This window comes from Phoca vitulina, unplaced genomic scaffold (genome assembly GCF_004348235.1).
Source record: "Phoca vitulina isolate PV1807 unplaced genomic scaffold, GSC_HSeal_1.0 scaffold64, whole genome shotgun sequence".
Lineage (NCBI taxonomy): Eukaryota > Metazoa > Chordata > Mammalia > Carnivora > Phocidae > Phoca > Phoca vitulina.
This window is the reverse complement of record NW_022589767.1, coordinates 6,931,839-6,952,477: the sequence shown is the minus strand read 5'-3', so window position 1 is coordinate 6,952,477 and position 20,639 is coordinate 6,931,839. Positions and strand designations below refer to the sequence as shown.

At 34.3% G+C, this 20,639-nt stretch overlaps 1 protein-coding gene across 2 annotated transcripts in view; it reads right to left on the bottom strand.

The window, feature by feature from the left end:
* The window catches only part of PIK3C2G (phosphatidylinositol-4-phosphate 3-kinase catalytic subunit type 2 gamma), a 340,658-nt gene that overhangs the window by 68,144 nt on the left and 251,875 nt on the right, over positions 1–20,639 (bottom strand). For both annotated transcript variants that reach the window (XM_032391756.1, XM_032391757.1), the window contains 3 exons: positions 6,504–6,693; positions 5,887–6,008; positions 2,429–2,537 (listed from right to left, as the gene is read on the bottom strand). In XM_032391756.1, the coding sequence (XP_032247647.1) occupies positions 2,429–2,537; positions 5,887–6,008; positions 6,504–6,693 (421 nt within the window). The remainder of the gene's footprint in view (positions 1–2,428; positions 2,538–5,886; positions 6,009–6,503; positions 6,694–20,639) is intronic.

Sequence of the window (20,639 nt, the reverse complement as noted above, 5' to 3'; positions counted from 1 at the left end):
ATTTAATTAACAAAGGACTTCTATCCACAATGTATGAAAAATACTATAAATCAGTAAAAGAATGTCATATAATTTAATAGAGAAAGGGCAGGAGACATAAACTGGCACTTCACCGAAGAGGATATCCAAATGACCAAACATATGAAAAGGTGTTCCATCTCATTAGTAGTTAGGAAAATACAGACTAAAATGCAATGAGATGCACACTCACCAGAATGGCTAAAATTAGAAAGACTGGCAATACCAGGTATAGATAAGGTTGTGGGAAATGGGAACACTTATTCATTGCAAGCAGGAGCCTCTATTGTTGAAGATAAGCATATCCTAAAATCCAGAAATTCTGTTCCTAGGTGAATGACCAACGCGAGTGCATGAAGAGACATACAAGTAAAAGAATGTTCATAACACCATTATTTGTAATAACCCCAACTTGGAAAGATTCCAAATGTCTATGTAGAGAGGAATCTACAAAATGCAATATATTCATGTAACAGAATGCTGTATAACAATGAAAATCCATGTACCTTAGATGTGGTCTATCCCTGCATTGCTGGTTTAAACAAACAATCATTTTGTCATTGTCTCTCAATTCTGGGGTTTGGCTGAGCTCATCTATGGTGTTCTGGCTTGAGGTCTCTAATAAACAGTCATTTGGTGATTGGAGCTAAAGTCATCCACTCAAAATACTGTGACGTTGATGCTAGCTGCTGGCTGGAACCTCAGCTGGGCACCGGCAGAGCGGTGTTCCCTGGGCATCTCTCTACACTGTTTCTCCACCTGGCAGACTCAGGGGAGCTCAGTTTCTTATACGGAAGCTGAAGGTTTCCATAGGGAATACATGGAGAGGAATTGGCAGAAGCTGCACGGCCTTTTCTACCCTAACTTGAAAGCCATGCAGTGTCACTTCTACCAAATCTTTTGTAGACTTTTCTGGATACATGTTATACAATTTAAAAAGCTAAAAATTGAAAAGAATGTAGTTCCAGTCCAGTAAGGAGAGCCAGGATCTGGGATAAGAGGTTGTTGAGAACAAGGTCAATATATCTGGGAGAATATTCTTCTCATATTTGTTATTCTTTTTATTGTTTTTAGGTTCTCACTACCCTCTAAGGCTTAGCTCTAGCTCTTGACAACCTGGCCCTGACCTCCTTACTGGTTTTAATGTTCCTTTCACAGATACCTCACAAGAATGTTGAGATCCAACTGAATTGTGTTCTTGCACTTCTTCATGTATTTCTGTGATAGAATAATGGCCCTCCAAAGATGTTCGCATTCTAATCCCCAGGACCTGTGAAGGTGTATTACCTTACGTGGCAAAAGGGGCTTTGCAGATAAAATTAAATTAAGAATCTTGAAATGGTGAGATTATCCTGGATTATTCAGGTGGGCCCAGTGTAAACACAAGGAGAGTCAGACTAAGAGTCCGAGAGAGATGTGATGACAGAAGCAGAGGTCAGAGTGTGCAGTTGCTGTAAAGGGCACAAGCCAAGGGATGCAGGAAATCTCTAGACACTGAAAAGGCAAGGAAATGAGTTTTTTTCCCCTCTATCTCCCAAAAGATCCAGTCTACCAACGCCTTGAGTTTGGTCCCTTAAGGCCCTTTTTCAGAATTCTAACTTTCAGAACTGAAAGAAAATAGACCTGTGTTGTTTTAAACTGCCAAATTTGTCGTAATTTATCACAGGAGCAATAGAATCTAATGATATCCCCCCCCCCCTCCTCCTTCTTCTTTCACTTATGACCTTTCCTATATTGTTTCGTTCTATTTGAAATACTTCCCTAGGCCAATTCTTTTTAAAACACTATGATCTCACTCATATGCGGAATTTAAGAAACAAGGCAAAAGATCATAGGGGAAGAGAGGAAAAAGTGAGAAGATGAAACCTCTGAAGGAGAAAAACCATAAGAGACTCTTAATCTTAGGAAACAAACTGAGGGTTGCTGGGGGGGAGGGAGAGGGTGGAGGGATGGGGTAACCGGGTGATGGACATCAGGGAGGTATGTGTTGTAATGAGCACTGGGTATTATAAAAGACTGATGAATCACAGACCTGTACCCCTGAAACAAATAATACATTAAAAAAATCCTACCTGGTGTTAAAGATTCAGATCAGATGCTCTCTTCTCCCTGAATCCTTTTCACTATCACAGTCAGAAATAATTCTTAATTCTCTAAAATACTAGGGCATTTCCTAGCCCTGATAGTCCACTAATCACATATTATTTCGTTATTTGAGGTCAAGGTGCTATACCTTTTTTTACTGTTCCAGTTTCCTGTTCAGGAATTTTACACATATTGGGCATGCACATTTGTTGAATGAATAAAGGAGTACAAGAATGTTATCATCAAGCATGTAACAAGATTTCTAGTAATAATACATAAAATAGTGGATATTTTCATAAAAATATAAAAGTAAATTGTAACATACATTTGCAACTTCATGTGATCCATTTAATATCTGTTCCATGTAATGATTTAGGTCTTTGAATCTTTTGTGGTCTGAATTTGTAAAAGGTAAGTGCCACCAATGAGGAAATCTGTTTAAAAAAAAAAGTGTATCTTCATTAGTTTGAAAATTTGCATCTTAGGTTATTCATGAACTTATAGCATCAGGTTGAAGGGCCAATGAAAATATTTTTTAAAAATGGAACACATTATTAATCCTGAGGGTTTCATTAACATGGTTGTGGTCACTTGTGCTATTTTAACTTTATTAATATTAATACTAATTTAGTTTAATTTAACATATTACTACGTATGTTCTTTCTTGCTGTGTTTATAGAAGACCACACATTTTGTCCTTTAAATATATATGGGGACTTAATAAGTACTTTCTTAAGTTAATGATTCATAATTTTTGAAAAAGGTCAAATTGTATTGTTTCTTTTGGGTTCCCTAGAAATATTTCTACACTAACTAAATTAAACATTTTACCAAGTAACATATGCTTCCATCTGGTCTTAGTCTTTTGGAATAAAGTATCACTTTCCTCAAGAGTCTAACTTGCAGAATTTCCCCTGCACTATCTGATAATTCATCTTGATGGGTTAGATGTGATTAAGACCAATTACTAAGTGGAATGACTTGTTAATGGTAGCATTGGTAACATATTTTGCTGGCTAAATATATCTTTTTCAGAACTGTCTAGCAGCTTTCTCTGACTGCAGTCTTGCTGCTGCCTCCTTCACACTTCTGCTTCTTTGGTATAGATCTTTCCCTGGGGTAATGGGCATGAGGGATAGTGAAAGACTGTCAGCAAACACAGAAGTATGTAGGTATCAACTGCAGGCCATCCTATTCACTGCTTCTTGTTGGAAATGTTAAGGAAGTCCAAAATAATGTTTGTGTATTTAAATAATTGACATTTTATTTTTAAAAAGTTCTCCTGCAGTTCTAAGGCATAAAGTATTAAAATTTTTCATTCAGATTTAATTATTACAACATTTAGTACCATATACAATTAACCAAACCAGAAATGCATTTGATAAATGGATTGGGCAGGTTATAAATATTAATTTGTATATCTGTAGATGAATTTTCCTTATTGCTAAAAGAAAATGGAGTTCAACATCAATTCTATTCCTTTGTTGATGTTTTTACAGAGGTATGTACTAAAAGCCTTGTATATAATTAAGTACAAGAGAATTGAAAAATTTAGTCATAGTAATGTCATTCAATTGTTGAAATGCTTTTGAGTTATATGCCACATATAATATAGCAATCATTTTGTGAAAATGATTTTTTATGATCTTTTATCTGACAATGACATCATGTCCTCCCTCCATTTTGTTCAAGCCAAATATTAGGAAACACTTGACTTGCAAACAGATTTTATATCTGATTATTAGAATAATTCCTTTTTTCAATATTTGTATTGAACCAATGTTTTGGTTTGCCTTTTATTTCATTCTCAGAGATTTTTTCCTCTCTGGGACAATGTACCAAAATAAGATTCTGGATGGTTGGGAGAAGAGCAATGTTGAAAGTAGAAGAGGGAAAGGAAGTCAACCCTTCTTAAGCAGGTTAATTTTAAAGAAGACCATTAATTTTACAGAAGATTTCCATGCCTGTGTATCCTTGTATCCTTGTAAGGTACCTAGAGGTATAAACAGCCTCTTTTGAAGACCACTATTTACACTACAACTAATCTAAATTTTATTCTTTATGACTCTAACTTTCTGATCATAATCTCTAGAGCAGGTTTACATAATTCTTGTAGGGCTTCTTTTATTAAATTTAGGAGTCAGAGGAAATCTTGCATTCATACTTCATTTATATGCATCACTGGAAGCCTTAGCTCCCTTGGGATTGTCAGCATACAAATACTGTCAAGGGCATACAGGAAATATATGCCCCCCCAAACACCACACATATGCACACACATACACATTGTTGGAATGGTTTTAAAATCAATTTAAATATCAGGCAGTGGTTGTTGAGCAAGGCATAATCCTAACTAAAGCTGAAAATTGAGAAGAGGCATATGGAGAGAGATTATTAACACTTTTAAGGTTTTACAAGTTGTCCTAATATGTAGTGCACAGATAAAAGTGTAAAACAGAGAAATTTTTGAAATCAAAAAGGGCAGCCACTTAACAATGACTAACATATTTTAAATCATTAAATAGTAGAGTACAGTGGCAACGCTGATGTTGAATTTGATATTTGCAGTCAAACTTTGCTTTTTTTTTTTTTTTTTTGCTAGCTCCTCCTTTTCTGTTATTCTATCAGATGTTTTTTTGGTAATTCTTGAAGCTGGTGCTGCTTTTAAGTTTCCGTAATGACATTCCTTTCCTTTCAGTCTCTTGAACATACTCTTACTCTAATCTGTTCACCTCCTGATGCTTAAAGCATCTGCATTTCAAAATTTCTGTGACATCTGCAAGCACAGTTTTTCATAAACATGAAGTACTTCGCTCTTCAATATTGCACAGTATCTCTCCATCCATTGATAACTTTGCTTAGAGTTATGTTTTGGAAAGTGACTAAATCCTGAAAGCTTGATAAAAATCCACATGTAAAAAGTATGTCAGGTCAGATATGGACATTCATATTGTTAAAGGACCATTTACTTAACAAAAATGTCAATATAGATAACATAACATTTGATTTACCCTAAGTGCCAGTATAACCTCTGGCAAGTTCATCTTCTTAAAGTCAAGATACTCCTTTGGTATACACTGAAGTCTATGACCTAAATTTGGTTAGTTCTAAGTGATGTATTTTAGAAGGTTTGTCTGAAGAGAAGTAATTTTCAGTTATATTCTTAATGTGTTTATGTTTAGTATTTTTTAAATTATAACCTGAACAAAAGCAATGGTTTTCATAATTGTTTGACAATGAACATAACAACAAGTTAAATTTAGATAATCCAAGTCAAAGTCAATAATTCACAATGAAAGTAAGTTGGTATTACTAAATTTTACTTATATACTAAATGATATTAATGAATTGTTTTCTGGTACAAGAAATACACATATCAGAGCTTTTTACTGCAGTTATTTGTTGAAAGAATAGATATATCCAATTTAGTTCTGCACTTTCAATTTCAATTTCATTTTTTCTAGAAAAAACTAAAAAGATTAAACTTAAAAACAGGCAAATAAAACAATTTTCCTGATAACTGATGGAAAATGAAATTGCTTCTGAATTTTTCTGTCTACAAAATCAATGGCTAGAAGCAAACAGAAATTGCGAACCTTGTTCTGTTTTATGAAACAAAGTTTCTTTACTCTGGGAGCAATATAGACTCTGCTGAGATAGGTTCAATGGCATTGGAGTCAGAATGCTGTGTTGCTCACAAATAGAAAATACCATAACCATGATTTTTCCTTATGTTCAAGGACAAGTACTGCAGGCAAAACCCTGGGGAGGATAGTGCCTTACTCTGGGAGAATCAATGATGCAAACTGCTTCTGAAGTTGGCTGTGAAGTTTTGAAAACTGGTCAAATGATTTTTCTGTCAGGCTTGTTTCATTGTTATTGTGTGTCACCCGGATTAGATACAGCTGCAGAAAATAAATAGACAAAAATCAAAAGGTGGCATTATCAACCTGTGATACATTTTAAAATCTGGTTTCATGTGAGCTAAACAAAACAAGAACCTTTCTGCAAAAAGTCATCGCAAGAGCTAAAAGATGCAATTTGTAAAGGCAAAATTACCTATAAACGCGGTATATAAAAATATCATAATCTTATGTGCTGGGAACAGACTGCCTAATTTCTGCTCTTTTTTTCATGCGGACACTTTAATTAGCTCTTGATTTATAGTCTACCACAGGGCAGGAACTGTTCTCTTTGATGGTTCTCTACTAATAGCTCTGGTTGTTATGATTTCTCCTTAGAACATTCTCTTTTAATGGCACTTCTGCTCAAACTGTAACTGATTTTTCATTTGCATAGTAAAAAAATATCATGATGTAAGGAAGGATGTGTAGCATAGTGAAGGGAAGTCTGCGATGAAGTCAAATGATATTTAAGTCAAAATGACAGTGTTGACTTACATTACTAGTTTTCTTGCTGAACCCTAAAATTGTCGCTCTTTGAATTGACCTGGTTGCGTTCAGCATACAGGATTCATGGGGAAAAGTCTGTGAAGTAGATTTAGCAGGACTTATGGCTGTCATTTGTGCAAGTGTATGGATCAAGTTATTTAACTTAACAGGGAAGCACTCCAGACTTTCCTTTATTTTCCTAGAGAAATGAAAAAGAAAAGATAGTGAGTAACATTTCCCTGAGTTGACTCATTTAATTTAAGATTTGTTTTCTTGTGTTTGTTAGATGTGGAGGAAAAAGTCGAGAACCATGTCTGTTTATTTGGACCCCAAATATTAAATGTTATTTTTATAAACCCCAAGTCCACATCTTGAGTTGTTAGCAGATATAAAAGAAACCCACTTGGTGAAATAGAAAAATAATTGTAATTTTGTCTTTTGACTTACTTTAGGTTTGTTTTCTATTTTTAGGAATGATTCATTTAAAATTTAATTTTAGTTTATACTCATTTAAAATATTTAAATAATTCCAGAAGTTAAAGCTACAGAACAATGTATAGTCCAAGAAGCTGAGCATCCATTCTTGTACTCTCTGTATTATTCTTTCTCTTCCCCATATTTAAATATTTAAAAAAATATGGTTTAACTTTTACTGCTTTTTCATTTTATTTTTATATATAGTTGTGTTCTTCTCTAAACTATATGGCAAAAAAGTTGCATATGACATACTATATTTAATATACAGTATACTGTATGAATTATTTTTCACCCTGTGGTCTTTGGTTTGGTTTCGATGTGTTTCTGCTTTTTAAAGTCCTTTTTTTTTCTTGTATTTGAGGTTTGCAATTGTGTTCCAATGATATAAATAGCTTTTTTTTGGACATATAATGTATTATTTGTTTCAGAGGTACAGGTCTGTGATTCATCAGTCTTACACAATTCACAGCACTCACCATAGCACATACCCTCCCCAATGTCCCTCACCCAGCCACCCCATCCTTCTTATTCCCCTCCACTCCAGCAACCCTCAGTTTGTTACCTGAGATTAAGAGTCTCTTATGGTTTGTCTCCTTTTCTGGTTTTGTATTGTTTCATTTTTCCCTCTTTCCCCTATGATCCTCTGTCTTGTTTCTCAAATTCCACATATCAGTGACATCATATGACACTTGTCTTTCTCTGATTGACTTATTTCGCTTACCATAATACCCTCTAGTTCCATCCACGTCATTGCAAATGGCAAGATTTCATTTTTTTTGGTGGCTGCATAAGATATAAATATCTTCATATAATGTTCTTTATTCCCTCTGTACCCTCTTCTCAGGTATCTGATTTGCAGGGTTGTCCTTTTCATCCCAGTTAATACTATAAAGCAAATGGTGTGCTTATTCTGTTCTTCACATGTGCTTCTTATTCCACTTCCATTTTTCATAGAGCTATTCTATTTACATTGTATAGTATCTGTACTATACATACTACATAGTCTCTTTTCTAACTATCATTAAATCTTAAATTTTCTACCAGGCATTATGTCCACATCTCTGTCATTTTGACTACCTGAAGCTCATTCTCTACTAAACTCCTCAGAAAGTGCTTCAAAGAAATAAGTTTCTGAATTTTGGATGTTGACAATAGTTTGTGGCTTGACTTGAAAGTCAGTTTGTCTAGATACATCATCCTTGGCTCACATTTTCTCTCTCTCTTTTTTTAAAAAAAAGATTTTATTTATTTATTTGAGAGAGAGCGAGCACAAGTGGGGGAGGGGAGAGGAAGAAGCAGACTCCCCGCTGAGCAGGGACCCTGACATGGGGCTCCATCCCAGGACCTCAGATCATTACGTGAGCCAAAGGCAGATGCTTAACCGACTGAGCCACACAGGAGCCCCTCACTTTTTCTTTTTTGAGTGCCATAAAAACATCATTCTATTTTCTTTTGGAATAAAGAATTAGTATTCAAAACTGATAATATACTACACTTCTTTCTCTTATAAATAATTTGGTCTTTCTGCCGGATGCTTGAAGGAAGTTTCTTTTTCTTCAGAGTCCAATAGTTTTTCTAAAATATGTTTCAGGTTGGTTATTATAGGTAATTTTCCCAAATATTCAATGTATTTTAATGTAATTTCAAGTCTTTTGACTTCAGAAAATGTAATTATGATACTAGTATTTATTAAAATACTAAATAAAGGGGCATCTGGGTGGCTCTGTCAGTTAAGCATTTGACTCTTGATTTTGCCTCAGGTCATGATCTCAGGGTCCTAAGGTCGAGCCCTGATTTGGGCAGCATGCAGCCTGCTTGAGATTCTCTCTCTCCCTTTCCCCTTGCCCCTCCCCCCAGCACTCTTGCTCTCTGTCTCTCTAAAATAAATAAATAAATCTTTTAAAAAATACTAAATAAATAATTTAGCTTTGATACCATTTTAGTATATTATTTTGGTTTTCTTTTTCAGGGACTTTCATTATGTATATATATGTTGGATTTTCACTGCTTTTATTTTAAAAGTCCTCTTTTTGTTCATCTTTTTCTCTGGAGGCATCTGTTATATTGTCATGTTTATTCTGTGTTCCTTCTGGTTTGCTTTTAAAATTGTTTTCTTTTCCCAGAAATGAACCCACAACTATATGGCCAATTAATCTTTGACAAAGCAGGAAAGAATATCCAATGGGAAAAAGTCTCTTCGACACATGGTGTTGGAAAACTGGACAGCAACATGCAAAAGAATGAAACTGGATCACTTCCTTACACCACACACAAAAATAAATTTAAAATGGATCAAAGACCTAAATGTGAGACCTGAAACCATAAAAATCCTGGAAAAAAACACAGGCAGTAACTTCTTTGACATTGGCTATAGCAACTTCTTTCTAGATGTCTTCTGAGGTGAAGGAAATAAAAGCAAAAATAAACTATTTGGATTTCATCAAAATAAAAAGCTTCTGCACAGTGAAGCAAACAATCAACAAAAGTAAAAGATAACCTATGGAATGGGAAAAGATATTTGCAAATGACATATCTAATAAAGGGTTAGTATCCAAAATATATAAAGAGCTTATAAAACTCAACACCCCAAACCCAAATAACCCAGTTTAAAAATGGACGGAACACATGAAAAGACATTTTTCAAATAATGCATACATTTGGCTAACAGACACATGGAAAGATGATCAACATCACTTATCATTAAGGAAATGCAAACCAAAACTATAATGAAATATCACCTCACACCTCTCAGAATGTCTAAAATCAACAACGCAAGAAACAACAGGTGTTGGCTAGGATGTGGAGAAAGGGGAACCCTCTTGCACTGTGGGTGGGAATGCAAATTGCTGCAGCCACTGTGGAAAACAGTTTGGAGGCTCTTTAAAGTTAAAAATAGAACTACCCTATGGCCCAGCAGTTACACTACTATCTACCCAAAGAATACAAAAATACTAATTGAAAATGATACATGTATGCCAATATTTATAGCAACATTATCTACAATAACCAAATTATGGAAAGAGCCCACATGTCCATTGACTGATGAATGGATAAAGATGTGGTATATATATAATGGAATATTATTCAACCATAGAAAGAATGAAATCTTGTCAATTGCAATGATGGATGGAGCTAGAAACTATTAAGCTAAGCAAAATAAGTCAGAGAATGATAAATAACATATGATTTCACTCATATGTAGAATTTAAGAAACAAAACAAACGAGCAAAGGGGAAAAAAAGAGACAGAGAGGCATTCCAAAAAACAGAGTCTTAACTATAGAAAACAATCTGATGGTGACCAGAAGGGAGGTGGGTGGAGGGACGGGTTAAATAAGTGATGGGGATTAAGGTGTGCACTTATGATGGGCACCAGCTGTTGTATGGAAGTGTCGATTCACTGTAAATTAACTAATACTACACTGTATGACCTGCAACTAATAATACATGTATTTTAACTAACTGGTATTTAAATAAAAATGAAAAAATGCAATTAAAAATTATGTTTTCTTTTATTTTTCTTTCTTGGATTCAATCACCTCATTTCTGAGTTTTTCTAATTCTGATATATATTGTTCTATCATGTCATTATCATTGTCTTGATTTCTTTTAGCTCAATTTGAAATACAAGGATACAGTTTCTTCCTTTGGTGGGAATATCTTTCTGGCATACTTCATTGTATGGATTTTGTTTTACATCTTATTTCTTTATTTCTCATTATAATTTTGTATGACGTTCAAACATGATCCATTTTGCTTGCTCATTTTATTTTATTTTATTTTAATTTTATTATGTTATGTTAATCACCATACATTACATCATTGCTTGCTCATTTTAATATGAAATTAGCATTCCTGAACTTTCAGGAAGGAGTAGAAGGTTTTTGAAGGTCTGAAGCTCCCTTTTCCTTGTTATAAAAACAGTGAAAAAATGTTGTTTCATATTTTCTGAGATATGCTTCTTTTGCTTATCCCCTCACCCCCAATTTTTTCTGGACTTTGGTTTTCCTTTTCTCCTGTAATCTTTCTCCTCTCATCTTGGAGTATACATATAGCAGTTTCTCTTCAGTGTAGGACTTTTTCCTGGAAGGAAGCTCCAGTTACCTCTGAAAGCTCATAAAGTTCTCTGACCTTTTCGGATCTGCCACTGAACACTTGCCCTTCCCAGTGAATTGGAATGTGTAAAAATTCTTCCCAATGTTAGCTGCTGTTATCAAATTGATCTGCTCAGCTTTCCAATGAGTTCCTGTGGGGTCTTTGGAGTCGTGCTCTCAGGCCAATCAGATGGCTTATTGCTTCTTTAGCTTCTTCCCATAACATGCTGATACACAGGTCTTATAGCTGAATGGTTTGTCCTACCTGCTTGTATTTTAGGGTTCTTGGGAATACTTTCTTGCATAGTTTTGTTGTAGGTATTGTCCATAGTTTTTGAGTTTTGCTACCCTATTTGATATGTCTGTTTTATTTGGAAGAGATTCAGGAACATTAAAAAACTTGACTTGTTATAATATATAATTCAAGCAACACAGTAAAATATGAAGTAAAATGGGAAAGTTTCCCTTCATCCTTCTTCCAGTACCACTCTCCTCCAGAAATAACTGCTAGAAACAATTTGATATTATTCTTTTGAGTTTTCTTTATACATTTGTGCAAACAAATAGATACACAGAGATATATACACACTATCTTTACTCCTACTACATGCCAGGTGCTATTCTAGTGTTGGGATATAGCAATGAATAACAGAAATTTCTCCCTTTATAGAGTTTATATAATGTGAAATTCAGACAATAATGAAATAAACATTTAAGAATAAAGGATTTGAGAAAGTAATATATGCTGTAAAGGACACTAACAGACCTTGATTTGCCGAGTGTAGGCCATGGGGATTTGTGATGGAGGACATTAGAAGAAGAAACAATAGCTATTCCAGAAACTCAGAGGTAGATGGGTGACTGGTGTTTGGCAGATGGCAAAGAATGGCTGATAGAGTGAGGAAGGGAAGAATGGAATTAGACAGACAAAAAGAGCACCATTTTGTAAGGATTGTGATGTTGTGTGAGATAGAAGTAAAAAAAGACAGGAGTCAAAAATTACAATTCTAAGCAATGTTGTAATCTGCTATTTTAACTTAGTAATATATTTTGAAAGAAAAATTTTATAGTAAGTGGTGCATAGTAGGTGACCCCAAAATATCTGTTGAATGAGCAATCTTTCTAATTCAGAACACAGAGTTAGACCTATTTTTGAAATGACCACACAGTATCTGAAAGTATAGATGTACAGTCATAAATCTAACCTTTTTTTTTTAATTGCAAAGACTATTCTTTCCTTGCTGATTCAATTTTGTCCAATACTAAGCCTCTATATATGCCTAGGCCTGCTTCTGGCCTCTTTATTCTGTTGCACTTGTCATTTGTCCATTTCTGTGTCAATACTACACTTCCTTAAAGGCTGGAACTTATAATAAGTCTTGAAATCCACAAGCTCTTTTATCCTCTTCTTCTTTAGGTATTTTTTCACTATTTTAGGACCTCTAATCTCCCAAATATATTCTATTTTTATTTTATTTTATTTAAATTCAAGTTAGTTAACATATAGTGTGGTATTGGTTTCAGGAGTAGAATTTAGTGATTCATCACTTATATATAACCCCCAGTGCTCATCAAATGCCCCCCAAAAATGCCTTCCTTAATGCTCATTACCCATTTAGCCCATCCCTCTATCCACCACCTCTCCAGCAACCCCATTTATTTTCTATTTTAAGTGTCTCTTACGGTTTGCCTCCCTCTCTGTTTTTGTCTTATTTTATTTTTCCTTCCCTTCCCCTATGTTCATCTGTTTTGTTTCTTAAATTCCACATGAGTGAAATCATGTATTTGTCTTTCTAACTGACTTATTTCTCTTAGCATAATATACTCTAGTTCCATCTACATTGTGGCAAATGGCAAGATTTCATTCTTTGTGATCGCAGAGTAATATTTCACTATATATATATCTTTATCTGTATATATATACCACATCTTCTTTATCCATTCATGGACATTTGGGCTCTTTCTATAATTTGGCTATTGTTGGATAGTGCTGCTATAAACATTGGGGTGCCTGTGACCCTTTGAATCACCATTTTTTGTATCCTTTGGATAAATACCTTGTAGTACAATTGCTGGGTTGTAGGGGAGTTCTATTTTTAACTTTTTGAGGAACCTCCATACTGTTTTGCAGAGTGGCTGCACCAGTTTGCATTCCCACCAACAGTGTGGTAGGGTTCCCCTTTCTCCGCATCCTCACCGACATCTGTTGTTTCCTGACTTGTTAATTTTAGCCACTCTGACAAGTGTGAGGTGATAATATCATTGTGGTTTTGATTTGTATTTCCCTGATGATGAGTGATGTTGAGCATATTTTCATGTGTCTTTTAGCCTTCTGGATGTCTTCTTTGGAAAAGTGTTTATTCATGTCTTCTGCCTATTTCTTAACTAGATTATTTGTTTTTGGGTGTTGAATTTGATAAGTTCTTTATAGATTTTGGATATTAACCGTTTATCTGATATGTCATTTACAAATATCTTCTTCCATAGAATCGGCTTATCAAGCTCACCCATACAAAAAATAAATGTGTAAGGATTTGAGTGGTACTGTATTGAAAGTATAAATCAATTTGGGTGGAATTAACATCTTTACAATATTAAGACATGCACCTGGTAAGCATGGTAGATTTCTTCATTTAGTTAAGTCTTGTTTTACATCTCCTTTTATGAGTTTAGATTTTTTTCCTGTGAAAATTTTGCGTATCTTTTGTTAGATTTATTCCCTAATTGAACACATATTTGTTAATGACAAATTGTAAATACTATCTTTTCCTAAATTTTAACCAACATTTGATAATATGTAAATAGATTTTATGATTTTGTTGTTGTTGTTTATTCATTTGAGACAGAGAGAGAGACAGAGAATGAGCAGGAGAGAGAGAGGTAGAGGAAGAAGGAGAATCAGACTCCTTGCTGAGCCAGGAGCCCAAAGCGGGGCTCGATCCCAGGACCCTGAAATCATGACTTGAGTTGAAGGCAGATGCTTAACCATCCGAGCCACTCAGGCACCCTGTAAGTAGATTTTAAACTCTCATTGATTTTAACAATATTTCTGTATGATCTTTTGAAATTTGTATGGACACAGTCATGTAATCTGCAAAAATGATAGTTTTTGTTACCTTTGCACTGCTAAGACCCAGATCAATGTTAAATGGAAGTGGTGATAGCAAACATTTTTGGTTTGTTCCTGATTACAAAGAAGTTTTCAATGTTTCACCATTAAGTATAATGTTTTCTGTTCAGTTTTAGCTAAGGACATTCCTTTCTATTTCTGGAGTTTTTAAGAAACAAGTAATTATAAATTTTACTAACTACATTTTCTGTATCTGTTGAGGTGATCATATAACGTTTCCCCTTTAATCTTTTTTACTACAGAGTCTTGACTGTTTATCTTGTAACTACTTACTTTACTGACTCTTGTTATTCCATTTTTTTTTAATTCCTTAGGATTATCTTCTTTGTTGTCTTATTCAAATGGAAAATAACAATATACTAAAACTTAAGCATAGGGCTTTACTTATCAATATAAAGGCATTATTATCTTTTTCCTGACATTAATGGGAATGCTTGCAATTTTCCACTTTTAAAAGTATGATGTTTATCTAAGTTTCTTTCTATTCTGAGATTACTAAAATTTTCTAAGAGGAATGGATGTTGAATATAATTAAATACCACTTTCTGGGTTGGCATCTATCAAAGTTATTATGCAATGCCTTCTTTAGACTAATCTGTTATGTCCTCAGTGTTAACAATGTAGTTCAATAATGTTTAATAATTTTCTCCTCAATTTTATAAAGCTTCAAACCCATTTATCTTGTTCTGGTATTAGACTCTTTAAAGTAAATTCCAAAATTTTCCATTACTATACATCAATCTAAGCCAAAATTTGTTAAATAAGTTAAAATATGACTCTGATCATTATTCATTTCCACAGTGTTCATGTACCTAAAGATATTCTTTGACTTTATGAATTTATGGGTATATTGTATAATATAAAACATTCATTTCTTTTCTCATTCATAGTTTAAAGAATGAAGATAACAATAGTAGTATGAGTACAATGCTAATCATGATTTATGGAGACCCAACCATTCATTCATTCATTCATTCAACAAATATTTACTGAACACATTTCATGTATTGTGGTGGAAACTCTAGGGTGACAGCATGTACTCTCTTCTCATAAAGATCTGCTATGAACCATATGTCCTAAGTTCTGATGTACTCACCTTCACAAAATCTCAACTACATCCATGCCTTACTCTTACACTGTCCAACAGTTAAGATCTAAGAAGACTTGAGATGAAGGATGAACTTTTATGATAAGCCTATAGTTTTGGGGTAGACTTTCACCTAAATCCATCTCCTATTTCATAGGTGACAGATTTAACAGGTCAGATAGAATAGTGCTTTTTAATATGACCCAATCTGGGACTGGGGACCTGAGAGTAGTAGGTTACAGGCCTCTGCAAGGATCTGATTTATGCAGGTGGTAGCCCTATGATTTATTTTGTTTAATGGCAGCATCAGCAGGATTATACTTTGGAGTATCCTCATATTACAGGTTCAAAGCCCCAGTTGGAAGGACCCAGTTCTTAAATTTCTTAAAGGAAACCTCCAGATCATCCTGATAAACACTTCTAACTCTCTGCCAGGCGCTGTTCTATGTGGTGGGACATAGAGGTAGAGAAAAATCAGATTTCTGCCCTCAGGGAGTATATATCCTTTGGCAAGCACTGCATTGAATGCCTTATGTTAATCTTTTCATCCTTATAAGAAAATAGTAAAATTATTTTAGCAATAGATTAAAAAAAAAAAAAAAGACCAAGAAAGGTTAAACGAATACCAAAGGTGACATTATTTAGAAGGTAGTAACGAAAATTTCAACTCACGTTTATCTGATTCCCGTCTTTGCTCTCATTGTGGATTATTTATAATAAACAGTCTTTCAACTTTGTCTTTAAGATTAGCCAATTAAATAGATTTAGCATGCAATTCTTAGGTGGAATAAAGGCACTAAAATAATGATCCTTTAATTTTTACATAAAAACAAACCTTAGAAAAACATTTAATGGTATTTTTTATAGCCAGGGAACATAGTCCAAAGGGTTATACAATAACCATAAAATCTTAAACCTTATGTCTTATCTTAAATGTGTACAAAATCTATACTGCTTCATAATATATTCACCTTTTCATGTGACGTAAATATTTTAAATTGCTTATCATTAGAAACAGCTGCTACGAACAGGTTTCCTAGCTATGTGTGTGTGTGTGAATGAGCAATTGAGTTTATCAGTCTCAGAAAACTGGGTTGAATCCAAGAGGTCTGATCTTCCACATCAGGTTCAACATATAGAGAACAGTAGTATTTTTTTCCTCAGATTAAATATTGTAATATTTTTTGAACTTGCATTTATACAATATGTGACTGTAAGGGGCAAATATTTTTCACTGCTTTGTGAGTCACATCGGAACAACCACTGAGGAGAGGTCTCTATAACGCTGTGGAACGCCAGTTGAGCGAAGTTTCTGAGGCAACAGGATGGAAATTTCAAGAATATATTCTTATTGCTGAAGTTGTTTATATCATTTTGTGGTTTGATAGAATACCTGTTTTACTAACCAGTCTCTTCAATAGTCTCAGGGAAATATTTTCAAAAGACTTTATCTGTGAGGGAATTTGTTTAAGAACATTCTCATTTTACCATTGACTCTGTAATTTTATCATATATAAATAGAAGAGTTTCAAGTGACTCATACTCCCCATGAACAAATTTCTTCATCTAACCTCCAAACTTCATTTTTGTTGCATTGGTTTTGGCATGTGTGATAAGTACACTACTTTTTTTTTTTTCTTTTTATTGGAGTTACTGATTGAATGTCCAGGTTCGTGAGTCATTCTTAACGATTCAGAGGGAACAATGACTTAATACAACTTTGTCACAATTTCTTTTATTCCATGAAGAAAAATAATAGTTCAATGTTGAATTTGTAATCTCTAGAATATCTTCCCAAAACTTTCTCATACTTAAGCCTGTAAAGTGCGCTATCAAGATAATTCCTACTTTGTTACAAGCTTATACTGGAACAATAAGTATTCAAACCCATATTTTTTAACCAAAAAACCAATACCATTCTGAAATGAATTCAGTAAATAATCATTGCTGATGCATCCTTGGTATACAATAAAAAAAGTTCATCTCTGTGCATTTTTATTTTTAAAAATTCAAGATTGTCTGACATGAAAAATAGATGACTGGCTACACATGTATGTGCACATGTATGAACACAAAAATTTAACCTTCTTGTTCTAACTTTTATTATTATTATTTTTTAAGATTTATTTATTCATTTGAGACACAGAGATACAGAGAGAGAGAGAGAGCATGAGCAGGGAGAGAGGCAGAGGGAGAAGCAGGCTCCCCGCTGAGCCAGGAGCCCAATGTGGGGCTCGATTCCAGGACCCTGGGATCATGACCTGAGTCGAAGGCAGACGCTTAACCATCTGAGCCACCCAGGCACCCCTTGTTCTAACTTTTAAATAAAATGATATTATGAAAGAATATCTCATGGTAATCCTTGTGGCTTTGATGGCCTGTCACCCTAATTTGAGATACATGGTTATAAGCATTTAGATATTTTCTTGTTAAACATTTAGATGTTTGGATATTTTCTTACCATATTCTTTCACCTAACCTGAAGACACTAAGTTAAAAAGATCTATATTTATCTGAGACTATCAGAGCATTAAGAGTTCCACATGTAGGATTTTTCACCATGTGAAAAATTATCATGTGATTTTGCTTAAGGTCCTGGGAAGAGCATCTATTATGCAAGAAATCAATTTTGCTCTATATTGAACTCACTTATTAGTTCTGCCCATGATCTCAAGAAAGTCAATTAGCTTCCAGGACACTCAGTTGTTTCATCTATAAAACATAGGTGATGACTAAACCATGCCGTTTCCCCAAGACTGTTGACAGAATTGAATTAGGTAACATATGAAAAGTAATTGGAAATAGAATAATATTATGCAAATATTATTTCAGAAAGCTTACTACCAAATAAGTAAAGAAATGAATATATATGAGCCCAAAAGGTAGCAAACTACATAGAGGGATACAAAAGAAAACAAATGTGCAGATTTATGGTTTTTTGGAAAATGACTTGTGGTAAACTCTTGAAATCCTACAAAAAATAAATTAGATAATGGTTAAAACAAGGGGCAGGTTTATCTTTCTTTCTTTTCTTCCTTTTTTTTTCTTTTCTCTTGCTTCGTTGTTTAGAACTTAGCTTACAAAAAAAAAAAAATACCAAAACACAAAAAACTTTGCTGTGTTCCAAGTTAAAGTTTGAAGTCTTCAAAATTTACTTACAGGGTTAGTGAGCCTTATGTAAATGTCATCACAGGCATCTAACTCTGCATACAAACAAGAATTCTAGGCTCCATGGTCTTGACTATCAATAAGTAATTCTTACACTTTCTTAGGGAAATTACTTAAAAAAAACCAACGAAATCAGAGCAAATGGAAGAAAGGCCCAGAAAAAGGTTGATGGATTGGTCTTATTATATGTAAGTATTATGCCAGTGAAATGATATTCCAGGTGTCTATTCCTATTGACGCCCCCACCCCAAGCCAGCTTATTTTATTGATGGTATTAAAATGAAATCTTACACAAAGCAGGAAAATAAATCCTAACATGCAATAATATAGAAAAATCCATAGTGATAAATGGTGCTATAATTAAGGTAATAAAAATCTTTAAAATGTGAAAAAAATATATTTAAAAATAGTAAATGACTTCAGTCATTTACTACAGTAAGAGTAGGCTAATGCAGGTAGGTGTGGTGGGGTGATCGGCTGTTGTGAAACAGCGCCATCTGGACTATTCATCTTTTGTTAACTAATGACTTCTGGCACTCTTGGTGGGTACATGGAACTTTCCAAATGCTCTTAGCCTTTAGACTGATAGTCTCCTAAAGAGTTAAAATATCTTTTTTTTTTAAAAGCTAATAGCTAAGGTGTATCATGACTTGATATTTAGGGAAATTGGGCAAATTCTCAGTGTAGCATATATAATTCAAAAACAGAGACTCTCCTATTGCAGAAATTTAGAACAACAGCTAAGCTATCAAACATTGTAATGAGTGTGACTGGGTCATGCAACTTAGGAAATACAGCATTGTAAAAGGTATTATACCTGCAGTTAAAAAAGTAATTTATAAAGTCATTTAGTTCAGATTTGATTTTATAATTCATTTTTTTTTTTAATTGGGAGACTTTCACAATGAAAGGGAAACTTCCACCTGTTTGAATTTGCATTTCTCTTTGAAATTTGCTTTCCTAATTTAGGGAAAGTTGGACACCATGATTGTTAATTTCTCCAGGTTCTGTTGTTTTGTTTGTTTGTTTGTTTGTTTTTCTGGTGAGCATTTATTTCTGTGGGTATCAATGGTTAATCTAAGGCAAAGGAAAATTTTGACCCATATTTGTGGAATTACAACAATCCATGAGATAACAATTTGCCAAGTATTTAAAAAGCATCAAGAAAATTTAATGATAAAAGAATCCAGGGATCTGCATCCCTGTCCCATATTTTCCTTCTCAATTTTGAAGAGAAACAGACAAAAGGCCATTGAACTGTGTTTTGAGACATTTGAGCACAGAGTCTCGTCTCACCCTGTAGCCATGAAAAATAACTAAGGAGGAGTGACAGAAACACTGGGAGTTTCTGGCATTATGTCTGCACACTGTGGGTGGCTCACAGACTCTGGCTCTGTTAGGAGGAGTCCAGGAGCACTCTTTCTGGATGTCATCGACATTTCCAGTGGTTTTATAGTTATACTTGGGACAGTCATCATGCCTGCTCTGCAGTTGAGTGGCCCCTCATAACTAAGATTGTTCTCTCTAAAGCTCAAAATTCAGAGAAGAAACTCTAGGCTGTTCTTTGTCAAGGGGTGGCCCATAATAGGTGTAAGGACGGGCAACAGAATCCATAATGGCTTTGTGTGAAGGATCCTGTCCATTTGGGACAAAGGCAACTAGTTAAGTCAATTAAGACTGTTTCTCTTTGGAATTTAGACTAGAGTACTGGCCAATGGGCAAAAAGGTAGATTAAACAGAGTAGAAGATCTTTGTTTCCACTGGAAACTAGCCAGGTCCCATTGGTTTCTGGGATTTGTTAGGTTATAGTTTGAGTCCATATATACCCTTTTCTCTAAGGGTATCAGATAGAATCTCTGGTTCTTGCTACCAAAATACCTCATGAATACAAATTTTTTTTTTTTTTAAAGTTTGGAATTTTGTGTTTTGCTTCAAACTGCCTTCAGTTTTAGCCGAAGGACAGGAGATCTTATACTTATTAAACCAAAGAATCTGTGTGGCAGGCCAAATGGAATATCTGGGAATACATGGAAAATTTCCTCTCACATTTTTGGAGCAGAAAATGAATGAAGTGAAAAGCATGATCTGTATGTGGGAGGGGAGGTAGGCAGGGAAGTTTATGCTTAATGATCCCAGTCTGGTCTGTGAAATAGTTATCTGTTTCTAAGGACAGCTAACCCGAGGTTTGAA